We start from the raw sequence: 23,912 nt of genomic DNA on the forward strand, positions 1-23,912 counted from the left end.
GCAACCATCATGCTCAGATATACAATAAAGTTATCTCTGTATGATTTAAAAATTCATGGTTGTGCATTCCCGCAATAAATTTCATACTTTTCCATTTACATACTTGCTTTTTCATGCAGGGGAAAAACCAGATGCTTTGTGCGGTGACCTCATCAAAGATGATGAGAGAGGTGAAAAAAATTAGATTAAATCTAATTAATATTGTTTTATATTCAATTAGTTTTATTAATTTATTGTAATTATTTTTATTAATTTTCCGCAGTTATTCATGAGGGAGCTTTTGAGCAACGCCAACCTCGATGACTCCTACACGCTAATATGGGCTATGTGGAATTGAAACAAAGGAAAGCAGAGATAGGTATGCTATCTGTTGTTTTTATGAGCGTTGGAAGTGAATGCTAATGTTCTTTTTGTTTAAGTAGTTGCTGCAGTTGGTGATGGCTTAAAGGCATGGGGGACACTAAAAGGGAGACCTCATGACATAGACCTTATATTAACAGAAGTGGAGTTGCCATTGATATCGGGATTTGCACTTCTTTCCTTAGTTACAGAGCATGAAATTTGCAAAAAAAAAATCTTGTTATAAGTATGTTGTCATGAGTAAAATATTTTAATTATCTCTTTAATATGAATTTGGTCTTTTGAGAGTTGCAGCTAAACAATTGCACTTTTCTTGTTGTGATAATGCAGCGATGTCCTCACAAGATTCAGTTAGTATGGTGTTCAAATGCATGCTGAAAGGTGTTGCAGGCTTTCTTATTAAGCCTGTCCAGTGGAATGAGCTGAGGAATATATGGCAGCATGTTTGGAGAAGGCACACTATACGTTTCATCTTTTCACTCTTATCTTCTGCACTATTTTTTTGAATAGTTATTTTATTGCCTAGATTTTTTATTTTTGCCTAACAACTTCAATTTAATTCAAAACTTTGTCTTGTTTGTTTATTTTTCTATTAGCCCATTGGCAATCATCATGCTTGTCAAAAGTAAACTGCTGCTCAAGATGGATTTGATGCCACTTCTGAAAATGACACTACAAGCAACCATTCGAGTGGTTGTGTAGGAGTCATCGAGGTTGGCGTTGCTTAAGAACTCCCTCACGAACAGCTGCGGGAAATTAATAAAAACAATTACAATAAATTAATAAAACTAATTGATTCAGTTCATTGTTCTCAGAAAATTACCAAGGGATTTTTGGAGCGCGCATTCTGCTGCATTGACAGCAACAATGAGAAGATATCAGCGGCAAAGCTGCGACACTGCGTGGGTATCCACCTTCCGATAGCTGCTCTGTTACACCTTCCGACCCACCACCCATCATTCTCAAAGGCATCCACCTTATCCAGAACGTGGAAACCTGTCTTCGGAATCTTGGGCGGAAGAGGCCTCACGTCGGTGGTCTCCTCTCTATTAAATGATCGTTCACATTTCGCTGGCGACCCTTGCGTGCCTAGCCGTGAGGATCGGCGTAGCTGCATTCCTGACCAATCTCCGGCGCCTCTTGCCTTGCGTCATGGTGTTCGTGGAAGGCGAAGGGTGGGCGGACACAGGCTAGTGCACATGAAGAAGAAAAAGAAAAGGAGTGGACTGGTGCAAAACTTTTTTTTTTATTTATCAAATCTCATTGTACCATTTAAATGGTAACCCAATCAAGTGTTGACGCATGCTAAACAAATCTCACTGCTTGATCCAACGAGATTACATGAACATCATTTTAGAAATAATTTTCTCAAATAAGATATTATTTAATATATTATTATAAATTAATAATAAACTTGGAAAAAACTCGATCAAGGAGCCTGACGAGCCTGAATGCCTAAAGGATTCTCTCCACCACTACATCAAAACACTAGCCTTCAAGATTTGAACCTTCAAGCTTCAATGCTTCATCATTTGTCGAACAATTGAGGTGCTAATTCTTGATTATTTGTTCTTCATATTTTTTTATCATTTGCTTTGAGAGTTTGATTTGCAACATTATGATTTGGTTGTTTGTTTTGGTTATGCCGTTGACCCTATTCTCATCCCTCCTCCTCCTCCCCTTCCACATTGCAATGGAAGACTGGCAGTACCCCCTAGGCGACCGACCACCCCATATGGCCATGCAAGATCTGAGATCTCTGATATCCCGATTCCCCAACGGTAGGGCACCCGCCACCGAGTCTTCTTGTTCTACATTTGATGTTTATTTGTTTAAATATTAATAAATAAAATGAAGGATAAGGAGTGTTGTTGTTATTTTTTTTTAATTGTAGTCAAAATTTAAAATAAATAAAATATATTTTTAAGTGGGTGACCCCGTTTATTAAATGAATGGATTTGAATTTACCAATTAGTCACCCATTAATAAACGGGTCAACCCAAATCCTTTTAATTTCGACCCATTTATGATCTACCCGAACCTGCTCCATTAATTCATTTTGCCACCCTAAGGCTCGAGCGTCTAATTTTGTAAAATCCAAAAGAGCATTGTATTAAATTTGCATTACATCTTTTTGAGTATTTTAAATACAACAATATAATTATAATGCCACTGTGACATTATTCAGGCCGATGACCGAGTATGCGCAAACCGGTTTGACAGCCTGTTCAGTTCCTGGATTTGATCTTAGCCGTCGGAGTGGATAGTTCACATCCGTTGGATATGCTGCGAACCCTTGTCTTTTATTTCCCCTCTCACTTTACGTGAAAGCTGGCCTTCTCCTACCTTCTCCCTCAAAACAGTTCTTTAAGGTTTGGAGATGGGGGCCAATGGGAAGAAGCTCATGAAGAAGAAACTAAACGAGGCGTGTGTTGATTTTTCGGTTTCTAGTGATAAAAACGAAGTTTCTGATTTCTTGGTATGCCACCGCTTGATTTACTTAAATTCATTTTAATAAATTTGTTCCTAGATAATCTGTTCGTTTGTGTTCATGATTTATATTCACGTATGAAGCTGCTGGAAGTTGGTCCTGGAGACAAAATTCCTGAGCAAGAAATAAATGAGAACACTGGCGCGGTCTTATATATTGGGCGGATACCACATGGGTTCTACGAGAATGAAATGGAAGGTGGGTTTTGATATTTTTCCTTATTATTGTTGTTATTTTATATTATAAATTTCTAATACTCTGCTTAAGCGAAACACCAAGGAGTTAACTATATGTTGTACTCCTTTCTTCCTGTTAATCGGGTATTTTTTGGCAGGTTACTTTAAACAATTTGGCACTATCAAGAGACTTAGAGTTGCTCGGAATAAGAAGGTTAGACATCTAACTATCTGCTGTTTTATGAGTGTTGGAAGTGAATACTAATGTTCTTTTTGTTTAAGCAGTTGCTGCAGTTGGTGATGGCTTAAAGGCATGGGGGACACTAAAAGGGAGACCTCGTGACATAGACCTTATATTAACAAAAGTGGAGTTGCCATTGATATCGGGATTTGCACTTCTTTCCTTAGTTACAGAGCATGAAATTTGCAAAAAAAATCTTGTTATAAGTATGTTGTCATGAGTAAAATATTTTAATTATCTCTTTAATTTGAATTTGGTCTTTTGAGAGTTGCAGCTAAACAATTGCACTTTCTTGTTGTGATAATGCAGCGATGTCCTCACAAGATTCAGTTAGTGTGGTGTTGAAATGCATGCTGAAAGGTGTTGCAGACTTTCTCATTAAGCCTATAAGAAGGAATGAGTTGAGGAATATACGGCAGCATGTTTGGAGAAGGCACGCTATACGTTTCATCTTTTCACTTTTATCTTCTGCACTATTTTTTTGAATAGTTTTTTTATTGCCTAGATTTTTGCCTAACAACTTCAATTTAAATCAAAACTTTGTCTTCTTTGTTTATTTTTCTATTAGCCCATTGGCGATCATCATGCTTGTCAAAAGTAAACTGCTACTCAAGATGGAGTTGATGCCACTTTTGAAAATCACACTACAAGCAACCATTCGAGTGGTTGTGTAGGAGTCGTCGAGGTTGGCGTTGCTCAAGAACTCCCTCACGAACAGCTGCGGGAAATTAATAAAAATAATTGATTCGGTTCATTGTTCTTAGAGAATTACCAAGGGATTTTTGGAGCGCACATTCCGTTGCATCGACAACAACAATGAGAAGATATCAGCGGCAAAGCTGCGACACTGCGTGGGCATCCACCTTTCGATAGCTGCTCTGTTACACCTTCCGACCCACCACCCATCGTTCTCGAAGGCATCCACCTTGTCCAGAATGTGGAAACCTATCACCGGAATCTAGGGCGGAAGAGGCCTCACATCGGCGGTCTTCTCTCTATTAAATGATCGTTCACATTTTGCTGGCGACCCTTGCTCGCCTAGCCATGAGGATTGGCGTCGCTGCATTCTTGACCAATCTCCGGTGCCTCTTGCCTCGCGTTATGGTGTTCATGGAAGGCAAAGGGTGGGCGGACGCAGGCTAGTGCACGTGAAGAAGAAAAAGAAAAGGAGTGGGCTAGTGCAAAACTTTTTATTTATTTATCAAATCTCACTGTACCATTTAAATGATAACCCAATCAAGTGTTGATGCTTGCCAAACAAATCTCACTGCTTGATCTAACGAGATTACGTGAACATCATTTTAAAAATAATTTTCCCGAATAATTTATGTACATTATAATAATAATATTATATAACTTTTTACATATGATGATATCATTACATAAAATAATTAATTTGATTTTTTATTAAATTATATTGTAATGTATTGTATTCAAAGATATTAATAATTAGTATTATTTTTATTTTGAGAAATAAATATGTTTTTCTAAACTAATATAGTTTAGAATACATCGTATACTTTCCAATCATATGCTAAAAATTGACATCATTATTGTATTTTATACTTAATTATGTTGTAGTATTATTATTTTTGGTTCGTATAATATATATTACAAAAAATATATCTTATATTATATAAATAGTAAGAGAGACGAGATTATGTTTTACAATTTTTTTGAGATTCTAATTATTTTTAATATTAGTTTTAATTTTAAGAGTAAAAGACACTAACATCTCCTAAGGTTTGGCAAAAAAGACAATAATCTCCCTTAAAGTTTCAAAAATGTCACAAATCTCACATAAAATTTACCAAAAAGACACATACCTAAAATTTTTACAAAATACAAAGGGAGATGTGTGATTTTTTTGACAAATTTTAAGAAAGATTTATGACATTTTTAAAATTCTAAAAAAAGTCTCTATTTTTTTTTTCACAAACTTTAAAAAAATGAATCTTTTATCCTAATTTTAATCATATCTTATTGAACTTCCTAATTTTAATTTTTTTGCGGAATTATTTTCTGCAAAAAGGTATTATTAAATATTTAAAAAAAAATAGATAAATTGGTAAAAAACTTTGCGCAAACCGGTTGGACCACTTGTTCGGTTCTTGGATTTGATCTCAACCATCGGAGTGGATAGTTCACATCCGTTGGACGCGAACCCTTGTCTTTTGTTTCCCCTCTCACTTTACGTGAAAGCTGGCATTCTGCTACCTACTCCCTCGAAACAGGTCTTTTAGGTTTGGAGATGGGCACTAGACCTGGCAAAATGGATAAAAATTTGTTAATCCGAACCGTATCCGACCCGTTTTAACCGACTCATAATCATCCGTTTGTTAAATGAGTCGAATATGAGTTTTCATTTTCATATCCGCCCCCTTAGAGGGTTGGGTCGGGTTTATTTGACGGATATCTGCCAACCCGCTTACATTATTAAATATTAACCCATAAAAGCCCACTGCCCCCTAAGCCAGCCGGTCCAGCGGCTCCAGCCCACTGAGGCACTTCCCAAAGCTCAAAGGCCCAACACCCAACGCCCAAGTGCCCACATGGCCTGCACGCGTGCCCCTTTTGATTCTCGGCCCCTCGGCCCTCCCACTCCTAGAGTTAGGCCTGGCAAAACGGGTCATGACCCGTCGGATTATTCGGACCCGTCTATTTAAAACGGGTTTGAGTTTAAAGAAGTCAACCCGTTTAATAATTGGACGGGTCACGGGTTGACCTGTTTATAAACGGGTTCAACCACCCGCCGGGTGACCCGTTAATTTGGATCCTTTATATATATAAATTTCAGTTCAGTCTTCACTCTTCAGAAGTGATTCCAGTCTCCACCTGCACCCACATGACCACACAAAAAAAGCCCTAAGTCCCTAACCTGCAACGCCGACCGCTGCTCTCCTCTCAGGCTCTCAGCTCTGGCTCTCTCAATCCTCTCCTCTGGACCTTTCCCTAACCCACGACGCCGACCGCTGCTCTCTAATCTCCTCTCAGGCTCTCAGCTCTAACTCTCTTAATCCTCTCCTCTCCTCTGCTCTGGACCTTTGGTGCGCTGCTACGCCGCGGCCCGCAGCTCTCCTCTCAGCTCTCACTCTCTCAATCCTCTCTTCTCCGGCTCTCCTCTCAGCTTTCACTCTTTTAATCCTCTCCTCTCCGGCTCTCCTCTCAATTCTCACTCTCTCAATCCTCTCCTCTCCAGCTCTCCTCTGGTGTGCTGCAACGTGCCGCAGTTCTGGTGCTGCGAACGATCCACTCACGGTCCTGGATCAAGCCATACCTTCAGCCTCCAGTCCACACCTCCAAGCTCCTGCATTAATAAATTTAATGTAGTATATTTTTTTTAAAGTTATTTTATATGGATTTTTTTGAAAAATTTTAAAATAAATAAATTATATTTTTTAAACGGTTGACTCGTTATCCGTCCGTTTATTAAATGGGCGGGTTAGGGTTGGTATGTGTGTGACCCATTTAATATCAGCCCATTTATGACCCAGCCCGTTTATGAGCGGACCCGTTGGTGACCCGCCTGGATCCGGCCCGCCCGCCCGTTTTGCCACCCCTACCTAGAGTCCCAGACTCCCAACCCCCAGGTCAGCCCCATTCGGCCATTTGAGCCCTAGCCACAGAGACTCAGAGAAGGAGAAGTGGGGAAGTGGAAACCAGTCGGCGGCCGCACGAGACCCTTCTTCTTCGACCCTTCGAAGCCCTCGGCCCTCCGAGTCTCTGACCTTTTGCAACTCGCGAGTCTCTTCGATCCTTCGAACCAGTCTTTGGATACGCGATCGCCACAGCAGGTGACAGGAGCTTTGAGCTTCGAACCAGCAGGTGCCAGGAGCTTCAAACCAACAGGAGCTTCGATCCTTTGAACCAGCAAGAGGGGGCTTCAGAATCAGAATCGGCGGGTGTTCCATTGTTCTTCAACTCCTCTATCCGAGGGGGCTTCAGAACTCATAAGGTAGTCTGGTAGTCCCTCCGAGCTCCACTCTTTATGGCTTATGCCTTCCACCACTGTTCGTCTGTTCCACACTTCCACTGTGTATTGTATTTTTATTTTATTTTTCTACTTTTCTTCCTCATGCTTCTATTTTTATTTAATTTTAAATATATTAAATATTGATTCCTTGCAAATTCTTTGAAGAAGACTTGGTATTTGCTAATACAGACATTAACAGATTAACTTAATATTTTATATTTGATTCTTCACTGGTAAAACATAATTACTTCAGTAATGATTTATAAAACAGTTAATGCAAACACACACATGTATGATGCATGTACACATTCTTTTGACAACTTTTGTTCATTGGAGAAGAGTCAATGACATTATTACTCAAACTCAAAGAATAAAGAGATAAAATCATGTATATATAGGCCTACAAAAATAAGGTTCTCTTAATGCATCTATCAGCCTTGAGATTATTACTAAAGTCTTAGCTAATAGGTTGAGTGCAGTTCTTTGATAATGGAGTCCTTAGTAAAAGCATTAATTCCTCCTTTATAGCCTTGGTACCGAAGAAATTTAATTCTATTAAAGTGGGGGATTTTAGACCTATTGGTCCTATTAGTCTTGTCTCTAGTGTGTATAAGATTATTTACTAAAGTCTTAGCTAATAGGTTGAGTGCAGTGCTTGACGATACTAAAGCCCTTTGTTCGAAAGTTATCGTATACAATTTAAATTATTATGATAAAAAATAAATTATGAATAAAATTATATTTGAGAATGGTGGATTATCCGCCCATCCGCCATGAATTATCCGACCCGAAACCGCCTAATCCGCCACTTAAACAAGTTGAATATAGATTATGATTTTTTCACCCGATAATCCGCCTTATCCGTCACGGATAAACTGACCCGTTCCGCTTTGCTAGGTCTAATGGGCGCCAAGGGGAAGAAGCTCATGAAGAAGAAACTAAACAAGGTGTCTGTTGATTTTTCGGTTTCTAGTGATAAAAACGAAGTTTCTGATTTCTTGGTATGTCACTGCTTGATTTACTTAAATTTATTTTAATAAATTTGTTCCTAGATAATCTATTTGTTTGTGTTCATGATTTATATTCATGTATGAAGCCGTTGGAAGGTGGTCCTGGGCGCAAAATTCCTGAGCAAGAAATACCTGAGAACACTGGCGCGGTCTTATATATTGGGCGGATACCACATGGGTTCTATGAGAATGAAATGGAAGGTGGGTTTTGATATTTTTCCTTATTATTGTTGTTATTTTATATTATAAATTTCTAATACTCTGCTTAAGCGAAACACCAAGGAGTTAACTATCTGTTGTACTCCTTTCTTCCTGTTAATCGGGTATTTTTTGGCAAATTACTTTAAACAATTTGGCACAATCAAGAGACTTAGAGTTGCTCGGAATAAGAAGGTTAGGCATCTAACCTTTTTTTCTCCTATTACCAATGGTATTATCCAGTCCTTTTTGGATTCCGACTAACCAGGGGTGGAGGGGTCTTCCCTTAATTCCCTTAATACATTTTGTGTTATCTAATTATTTTTTTTAAACGTTTAAAACCATGTTTGATAAGGGTGCTTTGTGTTTTTGGTTTATCCTTGTTCAAGGGTCAATCAAGAGGGAACTTGAAAATTATATATTTTTTAATTTATAATTTTCTTATTTTAAATACAAAAAATTGCGCGCACACACACACTTGAAAAGAATCACTGCATTTGCAAAAATTGCTTGTGGAGATGATCAATCTTACATCAGCTTGTGTGGTGGTTGCATGAGGTGGTACCTATCTAATGCCTCTTTATTAATGGAGAATCTAAATCGTGGTTTAGGGCATCGAGGGGTTCAAGCAATGGGATCTACTTTCTCCTTTTTATTTTTTGTTTGTTCTTGTGGTGGATATTTTGAGTAGATCGATTCATAAGGCTGTAGTTAGAGCTTGTGGCGGATATGTGGAGAAGATGTCTAGGTGATTGGAGAGGTGGACGTGTGCTTTACTCTCTCTAGGTGAGCATATTAACCTGATTTAGGCAAGTTTTTCTATTAGCTCTCTCTATTTCTTGTCAATTTTTAAAATTTCGGTGGGGTAGCTAGAATTATTGAGAGTCATGGGAGATTTTTTTGGACTAGGGTGGGGGAGAAAGCTAATGATTGCTTTAATGGATAAATTGTTTTGACGATTTCCCTTAGAGCCTAGGAGAGACTTCTGTTTGGCACAAAGTTATTGAAAGGAAATTTGGCATGCAAGACTATCATGGGGATGCTAATGGTGCTAGGATGTTCCTTTGAGAGTCCTTGACAGCATAGTTCACAAATCTATCTTCTCTTTATCCCTTGTACCAAATCTTTTGTGAGTGATACATTTCACATTTGGTCTTGGAAGACATTTATTTCCTGATTTGAATAGGCTTTCTTCATTGCATGATGGAACAATCTTTTTTTTTTTTTTTTAAATTTCAAATGGGGATAAATTCTATTGGGACTTTATTTCCGTAGGTCTCTTAATGACAGGGAGGTGTTGGAGCTCACTTCTTTGTTGTGCTTATTGGACAAAAGTCATGAGAGATTTTCTTTGATCTGGGTGGAGGAGAAAAATTATTTTGCTAATTGGGAACTTGTTTGTTGGTCTAGAAAGGAGGGGTGATGTGTGATGAGAAGTGGGTATTTGGATGGATCAATTCGACCCAATTTGGAGGCCTATGTCGAAGAATATAGTCAATGGTTCATTGGGTCGGAAATGTGCTTAGTTAGTTGTTCAAGTATTTGTGTAGTTTTTTTGAGAGATTTCTTACTCTCCTCTGTAAATTCTCCCTATTAATGAAATTTCTTTTGCTATAAAAAAAAGTGTGTGTGTAGTTTGCTTGTATTAGGATTATGTATGTTGGAGGCTTGTAGTATTTGTGTTTTTTAGGGTATGTTTGTAATGTAATGTAGTTTTAGGGGTATGTGTGTAATTTCGTGCGTTGGCTTTTTTCATAAATAGCGCTTGAAAACCATGTTGTAAGCCGTGATTGTTGAATTTGAATTTGAGAAGTGAACGTGAGTTCCCCTTTGTACCTTCTCTTTTCTCCCTTCCCCGTCCTTCCTCTCTTCAATTTCTTTTGGTCTCTTTCATGGCTGTAGATCCTTAATGCTACCCCTGCATTATTTGGTATAAGAGCCAACCATGATTTCATTCTTCCATTTCAATTCCCCCATCTTTCCCTTTCACTCTTCTTCTTCCTCCTCTTCTTCTCTTCTTCATTCTCCCCATAGATCTATGACTTCCCTTTGCTCTTTGTTGCTGCTTCTTCCTTCTTCTTCTTCTTCTTCCTCCTTGTCTTTTTCTCTGTCTGTTTTTCTTTCTTCATTCCCTCTCTAATTTTTCTCTACCTTGAAAAATAAATACGAAAAATTAGTTCTGAACTGTTTCTGAAATTTTAGCAGTCTCCCCATTTGTTCAAACACCACTCTCTATACACCATTGACCATTGTGAAACACACCCAACCCATTGAAATCAAAACCCCTTGAAACCTTTTCCTTCAAATTTTCATCACCATCTAACCATGCGTGTGGGCCCATGTGCCACCACTAGGTTACCCAACCATTGACCCTTTAAAAACCCTAATCTCATGTGCATTCCTTAGTGCACCACCACCGCCATTTCAATCCCCATCTCATGATCTCCTCTTGCCTCAAATTTCATCACTAGAGGATCCTCACCGGTGCCAGCAACTGCGAGTAAGAGTCTGCTAGACTCTCCTCTTATTTCTAGTCTCACAAGAAATTAACCAGCCACGGTATTTGGGGTTTTCTCTGTGATATTTTGACTTGCAAGGAGATATTTGATTGTGGATATAATATATTGCAAGAAAGTGGGATAAGTTGGCATAAAACACTAGAAATTATGGCTGCCAACATTAGAAATCAGGTCCTATTGCTGCATTTGTGAGTTTTCTAAGTGAATTCACTTCATTTTGTGTGATACTCAAGATTGAAGGTGACTGGAAGATTGTTCTTAAACAACTGAGAGTGAAGCTTGTGGTTTGCATGAATAATTGAGCCTTGTTCGCAAATCTATTAAGAATATTTGGTGATATATAATTGCATTATGATGACCAATGGCCAATTGTCTCCAAAGGTTGAATTTTTGTCCTGACAGGTTATAAAACATGGGAAATGCATTGGAGACTATTACCACTTCAACTAAAGTTGCAGCCTTAGGTAAAAGGCCCATAGAATTTACTACCAAACAAGATGGTGGAATAGCTGTTGTCCCTTATACTTTTGTGTTGTGTGAAGGGCGAAATAATCATTTGAGTAAAGGAATTAAATTAAAGTCCTAGATTTTAATGGTGATGGTTCTCTTGATGAATTTGATGATTGGGTGTATTCTTTGGAGTACTATTTCCGATGGTATGACATGAATAAGGCTAGAAAGTTGTACTTGGCTTAATCAATATTGAAGGGAATTGCCCGAATTTGGTGGATTAAACAATAGGAGATCTTTAGAATAAGGAGATTTGGTGAGATTATAATGTGGGATGAGATGAAGCGAGCCATGTAGGAGCAATTGTGCCTCCCAATTTTCAACAGTGTGTTCATTTCCAACCCTTTGATTTGAAGCAAGAAGAAAGGATAGTGGAGTACGCTTGTGGGTTCTATCATTTGGCTACTCGTGCCAATATAGAATGGAAAGAGGATGTGATGATCATAGTTGTCAAATTGAAATTTGAATCGTGAATCAAAATTCCAGCATTGGGAATCAAGAATCAAGAATTGAATCGACTCATAAGATTTGGTGAATTTTCCAAAATCAATTCTAAATGACATGCATATATTGGTATATAATCAACAAGCAAAACAACAAAATGCATTTCAGTTTTGATAATAAAAAAACATATTTCATGTGTATACTTTCCATAAACAAATGAAATGTAAGAGGATGAGAAAGGAAATATTAATAAAATAGTGAACTTTATGCTGTTTAAGGGAAGGATTCAAGAAAAAAAAATAAAAAAATTGAAATTTTGGTGTTTATCAACAATTAAAAAAATATTTCATGCATATTCTTGCTTAGATTAAAAATAAAAAATAATTTAACAAAAAATTATAATAATTGAACAAACTACTAGAAGAACTTACTTTTGAATCTTAACAACACAATGAAACATGAGTACTACCACCTTAGCCGGTATGTGTTCCACCCCTTCTTCTCAATGGTAGCACTATACTCCTGTTAGAACAACAAATGGTTTTGTGAAGGTAAAGTAAGACCCAAAGTTCTATTTTATCCTCTTTTTAAGCACAAAACTGATGTAAACTAGGAATGGAAGGTAATCATGTAAAAATAAAAGTGATAAAATAGGAAAGAAATGTTGCTTTGGGGGTTTCAAACTTGTTGGGTTTGCTAGGATATGATAGGTCTAGAATCGCGAGAATCGATAGATTTAGATCAATTTGATAGATTCACGAGATGGATCAATAGATTTGACAACAATTCAGTTGATTTTAGATTCACTAGTATGATTCGAATCAATTTGGTGAGAAATTGACATGAATTGTATGAATTGAATCGTGAATCGTAAGATTCTAACAACTATGGTGATGATGGCTTTGTATAGAAAAGGGTTGAAGCCAACTCTTCCCTCCAAGTCTCATTATAGTTGGGGATGTAGTACAGATTGCCACTCTGATTGAGGAGATTATGCAATGCCATCTTCCTAGAGTTACATCAACCCTTTGATTTTAGAAGAGTGATAGTGAAGTTGTATGAGAGAAGTCAATTGAGCAATTGGGTAAAGGTGTTCGAACCAATCCCTATTGGAAGACTCCTGAGCATTCCAGAACAACTTCTAAGAGCCAACCGTCACTCAAATGCTTTAAATGTCAAGGTTTTGGACATCAAGTTGCACAATTTCCTAACCAAGTTGTGGCTGTTGCGGAAAAATAAGATGATAATGATGATGATAAAACTCAAGTAGTTGGAGTTGAAACAGAAATTCCAAGCGACTTTGATGATGATGGCAATGTGAAAATCTGTTTAGTGCTTTGACATATGCTCTCATACCACAAAATTAAAGAAAAAGAGGATTGGAGTCCGACCAACATCTTTCAAACTTAGTTGATATGGCAAAAGTAGTTTTGTATTTTGGTTATTGACCCTGATAGTTGCATAAATGTAGTTTCTGAAGAAGCTGCGAAGAAGTTTAAATGTGGAAGTTGAGCCTGATCCTGAATCATACAAAATTGTTTGAGTGAATAGTACCAACTTGAAGGTCCATGATTGTTGCTTACTTACCTTCAAGATTTGTTCCATTGTGGCGACAATGCAATGTGATATCCTTCCTCTTAAAATTTGTCATATCCTTTTGGGTTGTTCATCATTATTTGATAGGAAGGTGAAACATGATGGATATGAGAATTCTTATTCCCTCTCCATTGACGACAAGAAGTATGAGTTGATTCCATTACAAATTCTCCCACTCACCAAGTTGAAGGATATTGCTAGTTCCTTTCTTATGAAACGAGATGATTCTATTCATGGTGATGGGCTCCTTGGTACTTTTCATCGAGTTCTTTTGGAAGAATGGAATTGATGTAGGATGGGAAGCGGTATTTGCATGGATCAATTTGACACAATTTGGAGGCCTATGTTGAAGAATAGGGTCAATGATTTATTGGGTCGGAAACCCAAATAAGCTTAGTTAGTTAGTTGTTTAAGTATCTGTGTGTAGTTTGCTTGTCTTAGGATTATGTATGTCACGGGGCTTGTTTGTGGTATTTGTGTATTCTAGGTGTATGTAATGCATTGCGGTTTGATTTCATGTGTTTAGAGGCTTTCTTATAAATTGTGTGTTGAAGTCATGTTGTAAGGAGTTATTGTTGAATTTGAATTTGACAAGTAAACGTGAGTAACCCCTTGAATCTGCTCTCACCTCCCTTCCCCTTCCTTCCTCTCTTCAATTTCTTCTAATCTCTCGCATGGCTGTAGATCCTTGATACTCAGGGGGGCTGGCTCTAAGCAAGTTGGTGTCTAAAATGGCTCTGAGATTTCCTATTGAGGAGACTGATCTTTGCCATAAAGTTGTTAAAATAAAGTTGGCATGCAGGTTAATGGGTGGGATGGTAATGGGGCTAAGATGTTCCTTTGGCAGTCCTTAGAAGTGTATTTTGCAGATATATCCTCTCTTTATCCCTTATACCAAATTTATTGTAGCTTGTAGGCAATGGGTATTGCATTTGATTTTAGGAAGACATTTGGGTGGATGATTCTACCCTTTGCACTTCCTTCCCTCATTGCATAGGCTTCCTCATTGCATAATGGATCTATCTCTTCATTTTTTTAAATTTTTTTTTATTTTTCTTTATTTTTAAAAATTTATTTTTTGTTTTATTTTAAATTTCAAATGGGGATGAGGTCTCTTGGGACTTTCATTTTCTTAGGTCTCTAAATGATAGGGAGGTGTTGGAGCTCCCACTTCTTTGTTGTGCTTGTTGGAGGTAGTTGTCGTTCCATTAGGATGGATTAGTGGTTGTGGGTTCTAGACTCTTTAGGGGTGCACTTTTGCAAGTCTTTTCTTGAGCATTTTTTTCCATGAAAACATGTCTTTTCTGCTTCATTGTACTGTTTGGACTTTGGAAGGCCAGAGTCCCCTAAGATTAAGGCTTTTATTTGGTTAGTTGTTCTTAAAAGAGTTAATACTAACAATCTGTTGTAGAGTAGGAGGCCTTTTAAAGCTTTATCTCCGAATGTATGTTCTTTGTGTTCTGACAGTTCACATCTTCTTCTCGCCTGTTCAGTCATTGTTGTTTTTCTTGGAGTGCTTGGAACAAACTTTTTGAATTATTCAGAGAGAGTTGGGTTTGTTTGGAGTTGGGGGAAGGATATATTGGCTATCTCAGTTATACGGGTTTTGGGGGGAGTAGAGATGGTTCGGCTTTGTGGACATGCAGGGCTTTTTGCTGTCTTGTGGGGTATTTGGTTGGAGTGGAATGCTTGTATATTTATGGGGAATAAGATGTCTTGCTCTATACCCTGGGAAAAGATTCAGCATGCGGTCTTGTTGTGGGATTTCGCAAGTGGTTTTGAGAAGGCTGTCTTTTTCAGATTTAAGTGCGATTGGCTGGCTGTAGTGTTTTGATATGTTTTTTTTTTTTTACTTTTTCTCATTTCGAGGATTTATTATGCTCCTTTTGCACATTCTTCTGTGCAATAAAATTTCTTCTTACAAATTGGTGTTATAGGTCTTTAAATGTGTTTCTGATCTTGCATCTGGTCTCTAAACAGCTGCAATTTGTTTGTTTTTTTTCCTCTTTGGAAATTACAAGTAAACATAGTCTAGAACTGTCTCTGATTATACCAAGCATTTAGAAGTACGCTTGATGGCCTTGAAGCTACTTAAAAAATGGTAAGGTCTGGTTAGCTAAAGACCTTTTGGTAAATTTTGTTTTCATTTGCCAACTTAAGTAGATCAGATGCCATTCTTATACAACAGTGGAATCTTAGGCGTCTTAAATTGCTTGTTGATCCCTTAGGTGGGGTGGGTTGGTTTTTCTGGGGGCTTGGTGCAATATGTTGAGGTCCGTATTTGAATGCCTGTGTCTGGAGGTTTTTTCTTAGAAAATATAAGAGCTTTGAAAATTTATATGGCAAGATGTTATATTAAAAAATTATTGCTTGGAAAATTATATATTATGAGGTTCATACATGAACACTTTGTTTTGGTATAATACTGATGGCTTCACTAATGGTTATGTGGTGGAGAAAAAGGAGTGCCAATTTGCATAAAGGCGCTTCTTTTCAGGGGAATTTGTATTTCCTCTCACAGAATGTAATTTCTTTTTTTTCCTCGAACTTGTCGATGGTTTCCATTGCTATTTCTTTCCTCAAAAGTATAGAGGCTTGTTGAGATTATTGTAGATTTGAATGATTGTTTCTTTTATGACCATTATGATTCATCTGTTACATTTTGAACTCACTCCTTTATTAATTTGGACTCTTTGCTTTCATTTTTTCCAGACTGGAAAATCCAAGCACTTTGGCTTCATTGAATATGAGGATTCACAGGTTCTTTTTAAAACATAAAGCAAACTTATAGTGTGATTATTTTTAAGTTTTGATTAGTTTGTTGGTTAAGTGCAGGTGGCTAGAATTGTAGCTGATTCTATGCATAATTATCTTTTGTTTGAGCACGTGTTACAAGTTATTCCTATTCCTCTGGAGCGTGTTCATCCAAATTTGTAAGCAATTCTTTATGTTTTGCCTTATTATATTTATTTGATGCATATGTTATATGAAGTCAAAAAATGTGGACAGCATCAAATTATTTTCTACTTTGGAAATAGCCACCTGGAAATTTTTGATGTTTATTCTCATCATAGTCAATTTGCTGAACAAATTTTCCAAAAATGGAAAATATTGTGTGTGTTTTGTGATCCTTTAGCTGTTTTTCTTTTTGTAAAGTTAGGAATTTTTGTTCTCCTTTTTTTATTTTCCATTGTCGTTGTAACTTCTATTCTCTTCTAATACAGTTCTTTATCAAACACTCGCACACATATTCTCCAACATGCATTAGCAGCACCCTTTCATTTTCCTTCTAATTATAAATAAAGCAAGAAAAAGTGTAGCATGGTTGTTTCTAAACACAACTGAAGCAACTTCTGCTTCTTAAATCTGCCCATTCGAAAAGGGGTTTTTGCCAAAAAAAAAAAAAGCAGCTCTACCAACTATATTTTCTGCCATTGCTGGAAAAATGGTTCAGATATGCGATTAGAGGTATTGATGGCTTTAGAGCATGGAGTGGATTTGATGGTCTATGGCCCATCAAATGATGCACTTCAATGCGGTCACTTCTAAACTTTTTGATCGTTTTTAGAATATGATCAAATTAGCCACCCAGTGCTCAAGGATAAAGAAACCCACCCCACATCAGATGGTTTGGTAGGGTAGATAATAAATTTCAACGATATTAATTTTTCCTTTTTTTCTTTGGGGTTGGAGGGGGAGCAGGGGGGCTTGGAATTTTCTTTTATGGTCAAGGATGAAACTCATCCATCTTTTTATTTATTTATTTGGGTATGAGTACATTAACGTTTTCCAACTTGTGTGATGTTGTTCAGCCTGACAAATGGCAGGGTATGAGCCCAAGCATGGTTCGGTATGCTTGAAAAAAATAATTATATACATATATTTTATATCAAAAATATATTTCATATATTTAAATATTTTGAATGCATTTTATGCTGGACTTGCTCTCTCAAGCATAAGTTTACATAGGGCGACGTGCTGGCCAATTTTTGAATTAATTGGGGCTTGAACTAACCTTTTGGATTCCCACCTTCCAGCATCCTTCTGAGGTCATGAAAGATGTCTCATTCAGAGATTTATTTGGTATAGTGGTGTCGCCGTTCCTTGAGTGTTCTAGATGGTTTTCTTGTTTACTTTTGTTTTCCTTGTTCTACCAAATGTGTGCAGACGCATAAACCAACTATCATATCTTGTAATAACTAAATAATCATTAAGATAATGCAAATGCAACTTCAATTCACCAATATATATTCACTTGGGTTTAGTTTTGCACCTCGTGAAATGTGAATAGCTAGAGACAGGCCAACATATTCTTCATGTTTTTGACTTGCTCTTGTTTTTGGGCTAAAAAATTCAGCCTATTGGCCCATTGAGAGAGAATTAAAAATACAGCAAGGAGGGCGTGTTCATGAGAGAGGAAGGTTGGAGGTTTGTTGCTGTTGAAAGCAAATTTTTGATCTTGTCTTGGGTTACTGGGGAGGGAGAATAGTTGACTTTGAACATAGGGTTTGGAATAAAACTCCTTGGTAAGGGAGGTAAGGAGTGGGGCAGGAAGGATGTTGCTTCAATCCTGACTAGTCTTCTGGCGAGAAGGGCCATTACTTGTGGTTCAGGATGAGGAGACTGGGATGGAACTTTATGTTAGAGCCGTATTGCAATGATGCTGGGAGGATGTTGGTTTTGTTGTAAATCAGTTAGGGGCATGAGGCGGTGCTAGGGGGGCTACGATTTGTAAAATCCCCTAGATTAAGGCAAAAGGATGATGGAAGCTCTTCATTTGTCAACAGGAGACGTGCAAAACACGTGCCCAACTGCATTCTTGATGGTAGGAGGATAGGCAAGCAAATCTGGTCGGGGGCTGTTATCTCAATAAAATCCCTAATGAGACAAGGAGGATACTCAAGCAGGCATAGGAGACTTTTGGTGGGGGATTTTTGTTTGAACTGTGGATGTGATACTGGAGGAAGAATTTTTTTCTTGCTAAAGAGGAGCTTTATAGGGGAATTGCAGAGATTAGATGAGTTTGATGATGGATTATTTCTACATCTGCCTGACAAATACACCCACGTTAGGAACTTAGGATCACTCATTAATGATTGCTCAAGTTTGATAGATTCCCCCTCTAGAACAAGAAGTTTTGGCTCCTTGAAAAGAGTAAGGGAAAATAGCCCATTAACTTTGTTGAGCGTGAAATTGGGCTTCTAATGGTAGGCTTGTCACATGGGTTCTAAAAGGAAGACTGGAAGACAAACCATGTTCTACATTAAAGGGGCTTCTTGGCTGTGTGGAATGTGGAGATGATAGGAATAAGAGAGGGTGGAAGACTAATCCTGCAAATGCTTCAACAGAGATCTGTGGAGGTTTGAAAGTGGGCTGGTAGGACTCACAGATGTAGGCTTGTTGGAATAAGGTAATGAGAGGAGGGTTTGATGTCTGAAGGTAAACAAGAAAATGATGAGGGGTTGAAGTGGTCAGACTTCACTCAGCGAGGTGATGGGTCGCAACAATTAAGAGTTTAATCAGCCATAGTTTGTTGTATTGTCATTATTACTAGAAAGCTGGACCTAGAGCTGCCAAAATTTAGGGAGGATCAATTAAAGATGATCATATGTGAACTGCTTGATGTTGTGTTTGGCTATGAATGCATTTCTAGAAGGGGAGAATTGGTGCTATGAGTAGTTGGCCTCTAGTTGGGAGTTGAAGAAAGTGAAAGGCAGTGAGTGAAATCCTTGGGTTGTTGTTTGATAGTTTTGAATATAGGGTCTATAGATGGACATTTGTGGTCGTGAATTGCTGCACGCTAGCTGTCTCAGAAGTAGCCATCAATTTAGGTTGGGCCCCTACTTTATAAAAGAAGGGTTTGTAGACTATTTGAAGACAGAGAAACAGGAAGAAGAGGAGAAAGGGGAAAGTGCTTGAAAAAAAACTACAACTAATTTCAGCTTTAAAAGATAACTTTGGAGATTGGAATTTTGTGTAAATTACAAAAATAGAGTAAAAAACAAGAGGCTGGAGGGGTGTGGGGGAGGTTGGCATGGTACACTTTGATGTTTTGTGGAATCTTAAGGGAATAAATGACCTGAAAAAAGGGTACTCTTGAAAAATTATCTAAGATTTGAAGGGCTGGTATTGTGTGCCTATAGGACACCAAATTGAATTTGTTTTGAAAGGTGTATGCGTTATGGTGAGCATTTTAACCCTAATGAGTCACGATATAAGCCCTTCTAGAAATTTTTGTTTTACATAAAAATTTATAAATAAATTTTATATATTTATATATAAAAAAAATAGGAAAAATTACAAACAAAACTTGGAAAAAAAAAACCAATCAGGATTTGTAGAATACGTGTTGGTCATTTTAAGCATACGTACTTGAATCCACTCAAGTAAACTAGGCTAAGGGTCATTCCATCTTAGTAATGGTAGGAGTATTGAAGAAAAGTAGTCATGGTAGGAGTATTGAAGAAAAGATTGAACTTATTGGTCAAGAAAGTAATAACACCAGAAGATTTCAATATCTTTTATTTATTATGCAAGTGGAAAGGGAAATTTGGGCATAGAGTTAAGCAGGTTGGGTAATAAGAAGTGTTTTGTGTGATGGTGGAATACTCCTAAAATTAAAATAAAAGTTCTATAAGATGGCTATAAGACCAACTATATTACATTGATGAGAATAATGGGCAAGTTAGAAACAACATTTGCCAACAATAAAAATTTTCGTTATGAAAATGCTAAGGTGGATGAGTCATGAGTGGTATAATGCTAAAAGATAAACGACATTGCTCAGCCACCATGGGTTTGATGTTTTGTTAGAAGATAAGAAGAGATCGGATGGAACGAGGTGATAAATGACGTTGCTCGGCCACTAGTTATGAAAAGTGAGGATTTTTGTGCTTACTGTGGTAGTGTGCTGTTGGTCAATAGAAAGAATTAGGTGGTCGGAGTGTTAGAGGAGCAGTGGTTGGGTTTCCAAGGGGCAACATCATTGGAAGAAGATGGCTTGGTTGGTCTTGGGCTTGCTGCTATAATGTATTTTGGAGTTTGCAAGGTACTATAAATCTTCTAATTTCAAGTTGGTCCAATTGTTAAAAACCTATTACTGAGGCCTCATATTTTAATTCAAGAAAATTCTCAGTAGTGTCTTCTTAAGGCCCAAAAAATGTCACATTCTGATATAAGGTGGCCCTTTTAATTAAAGAGGGGGTGAATATTAATGGAAGGCTCAAAAGTTAGGTTTGGGAGTAGAAGGGTCATTGTGTCTTGCAATAAGGTTGTTGTAGGGGTGTTGAAGAGTAGCTTTCGTGGTTCCATTGTTTATTCTTCTTGGGTAGAAGCAGCTCTTTTTTCGAAAAGAACTCTACAAACTCTTTTTTTTTTGGGGGGGGGGTGGGGTGGTGTTCAAATGGAGTGTAGAGTCAGCTATCTTTGAGAAATCGACACCCTCCCAAGATTGTGAAGGGAAGTGACGGAGGGAGGGGGGGAGCCAAAAATCCTATCTCGTGGTTGGTTGTGGATTAGAATTGTTGGCTAGAGGCCAGGAAAATTGAAGAACGCAAGAAAGGCAATCGTGTTGCGGCAATGGGTGTTTGTGGATGTAGGAAATTTAATTAAGGAACAACCATCAGAATCTTAATGACGAGTTGGCGGGCAACATTGAAAATTGGGGGGAATTGAAGATCTAATTCTTGATGATAGGTATCTTCCTTTATTTATAATATTTGTCAAAGCACATGTCAGATTGACCATAATGCCTACTCTCTTGCACAAATAAGACACGCACACACTAAAATGCTAAATAACTAAGTAACCATCAATTACTTTCTTAAGATGGAGCAATATAGATATGCCTCCTAGCGTTGTTGCAAGAATTTAAGACGAGGGCATCCCCCATGCTTTTTAGTAAATAAGTCAACAAGATTGCAAAATAATTTCACAATAATAAAGGTTGGTAATGGGGTAAATGGGATTTTGCATCAGTTCTATTGAACAAGTGGCAAATTCAACTTATATGTGTTTGTGACACCCGCTCATGGAAGACGGTGGTTAGACAGCGAGTAATATGAGAATGGACACGATTGGCAGCCCTAAGTCACACACACATCAGCTCCATAGAGAGAATGGGGGCACAACCCAGTTCTTGCTATATGTTCGACTAAGCCAAAGGCAAGTTCATATTGTGTAATGAGAGCCATGCACGTAGACTTGACTACATTTGACTGGACATACACAGTTTGTTTTCTTATTCTTCGAGAACAAACAAAGAGTATGTGTACTTTGGTTGATGGATCTTCTCTTTGAAGTGACCCGGGCAGTATACATCAATTATATCCCAAATATGAGTGGGACCTGATCTGATCTAATGAGAGACCCTCCTAGGTGCCCTTTGGAATATATCAATATGTGAAAAAACTATTGGATCCCAATGTCGTGGTATCGGAGAATCAAGAAACTAGAAACTAAACTTCAATTGGCGAAAGGTGAATCAAAGCCAAAGTGTACTTTGGAGATAGTTCAGAGGACTTCCTAATAAGTCCGTGAATATTGTCCTGGTTGGGCAAGCAGATCACCCTATATTCGTTGGCTAGCTTACTATTAGGATCTATAGGTGTGATCAACAGTGTTGCGGATCCACAACAGTCCCATCTTATATCTATAAAGATCAAACGAACGAACTTCACTTTGTTACAATGACGGCCCTCCGGTGTACGAAGCTGTAGCGGAGACTTGATATTTCTATATATACAAAGAAGACTTAAATGGTACCCAAATTCCTTCGTCTAAAACTTAGGTTGTAGGGAATGCTTTAGGCTCAACATTGCCTTGATCCTCATCACTAGGTAATAACAATATCATTCAGATACACAATAAGAGACTTTTTTGGATGGAGTTATGGACGATTTAAAATAAAAAAATGCATTATTGCACAGTTTGAAGACAAAAGTTCAAGTACTACAACGTTGAAAAAAAAAAGAGACCAAACCATGGCTTCAGGACTTGTTTTAAGCAAATTATAGTAACTTCTGAGCTAACAACACTGCCTGACTCCCCTTGAGTCCAACAAACCAGTGGGGGCTCCAGGTTAGATCTCCTTCTGAAGATCACCATATAGGAAAGATTTCTTCACGCTAATGGTGTAGAGGCTAGTGTTAGGTAGTGACTAAGAGGATGAACAAACGAATTAAGGCAAGTTGGCTATAGGGGAGAACGGGTCTGAATAGTTAGTCGACAGTACGCCTGAGTATATTCCTCAGCAACACAGGTAGGGCCTTCAATCGCGCTAGGGAACCATTTGGATTAGCCGTATAGTGTACACCCAACATAAACCATAGAAGTCACAAGGCGCAAAGGGTATTTGAAGCGAGGGTGTGAGGTTGCGGCGCACAAGTATTAACCTGGTGTACACATGCCTATTTGGTGTGTATTGATATATGAAATTCTAGTAATATCTAGAATTTAAAATGCTTAAATGTTAATACAAACATTGAAAATTTAATGAAATTGCCAGGCCGAAAGGCCAAAGCATCAACTAGTTCAACATCAAAAATAAAAAGTGTGCAAATAAAAGATTTCAAAGTCTAAATCTAAAATCCTCGCTTAATCATCATCAGCACTCATCATCAACTCTTCTGCCAAGATATCATTAGCTTCCTCTTCCTCACAAAATTTTCTTCTCCGAGATCTTTCTCCTCTTTAGTATCTTGCACGATCCACTTGGATCTCCTCCGCATCTACAGTTCCAAATTGTGGGTCGGCCCTTAGCAAACTGCTAGATGAATCTCTTCCTCTCCAAGATGATGACATATTTGCACTAATCTTCGTCTAGCGGGATGCGGGGGGTTATTTACTCTGAACAACTCTACAACAGAACCCCAAGTCAAAAGATCATCTCAACACAAGTCATCATCCTCATTTAACACCATCCATCCTACCAATCAACCACCATTACTATCATAATGTCCCTTAGAAATGTGGGAATCATGTGTCACACTTGTTTTATTGATACCTCAAAGTTCGATTATATTTCACAAATGTAATGTGGTGGGCCTCTTTGCTCCCAACACTCTCCTTGTTCAAAAATCAAGAGTGAAGCCCTAAAATATAAATAAACAATATATACGCTATAGAATGTAGTTCTAGAAGTAATTTTTTGACTTGTTTGCAAAATATTTTGAATCAATTATCAGTTACTACTTGAATCACATTTGCTTCCCCATTTCCCTCCACCATCTCACCAAGTAATTTTTTGTAACTTCTCTCTGCATTCTTGACATTATTAGAAGCATCATTAGACTTGAATGAACATTGATCCCCCTTGGAGAGTTTCCATAAAATGTTTATATGTCGTATTAACAACCGAATCTCTCCAACCAGCAGACATAATCGAGCACCATAGT

At 37.8% G+C, this 23,912-nt stretch overlaps 1 protein-coding gene across 3 annotated transcripts in view; it reads left to right on the top strand.

Moving 5' to 3' along the window:
- Positions 1-2,998: 2,998 nt before the first annotated feature.
- Positions 2,999-23,912, top strand: part of LOC131166447 (uncharacterized) — a 50,010-nt gene continuing 29,096 nt past the window's right edge. Inside the window, exons 1-4 of one of the 3 annotated variants that reach the window (XM_058125026.1) lie at positions 2,999-3,049; positions 3,186-3,241; positions 16,231-16,278; positions 16,354-16,451. In XM_058125026.1, the coding sequence (XP_057981009.1) occupies positions 3,043-3,049; positions 3,186-3,241; positions 16,231-16,278; positions 16,354-16,451 (209 nt within the window). In that variant the 5' untranslated portion in view covers positions 2,999-3,042. Of the gene's footprint in view, positions 3,050-3,185; positions 3,242-8,321; positions 8,453-15,782; positions 16,043-16,230; positions 16,279-16,353; positions 16,452-23,912 lie in introns of those variants that run through there. The other 2 variants (XM_058125027.1, XM_058125025.1) reach the window with 2 other exon arrangements.

The sequence above is a fragment of the Malania oleifera genome, chromosome 10 (genome assembly GCF_029873635.1).
Source record: "Malania oleifera isolate guangnan ecotype guangnan chromosome 10, ASM2987363v1, whole genome shotgun sequence".
Taxonomy (NCBI): domain Eukaryota; kingdom Viridiplantae; phylum Streptophyta; class Magnoliopsida; order Santalales; family Ximeniaceae; genus Malania; species Malania oleifera.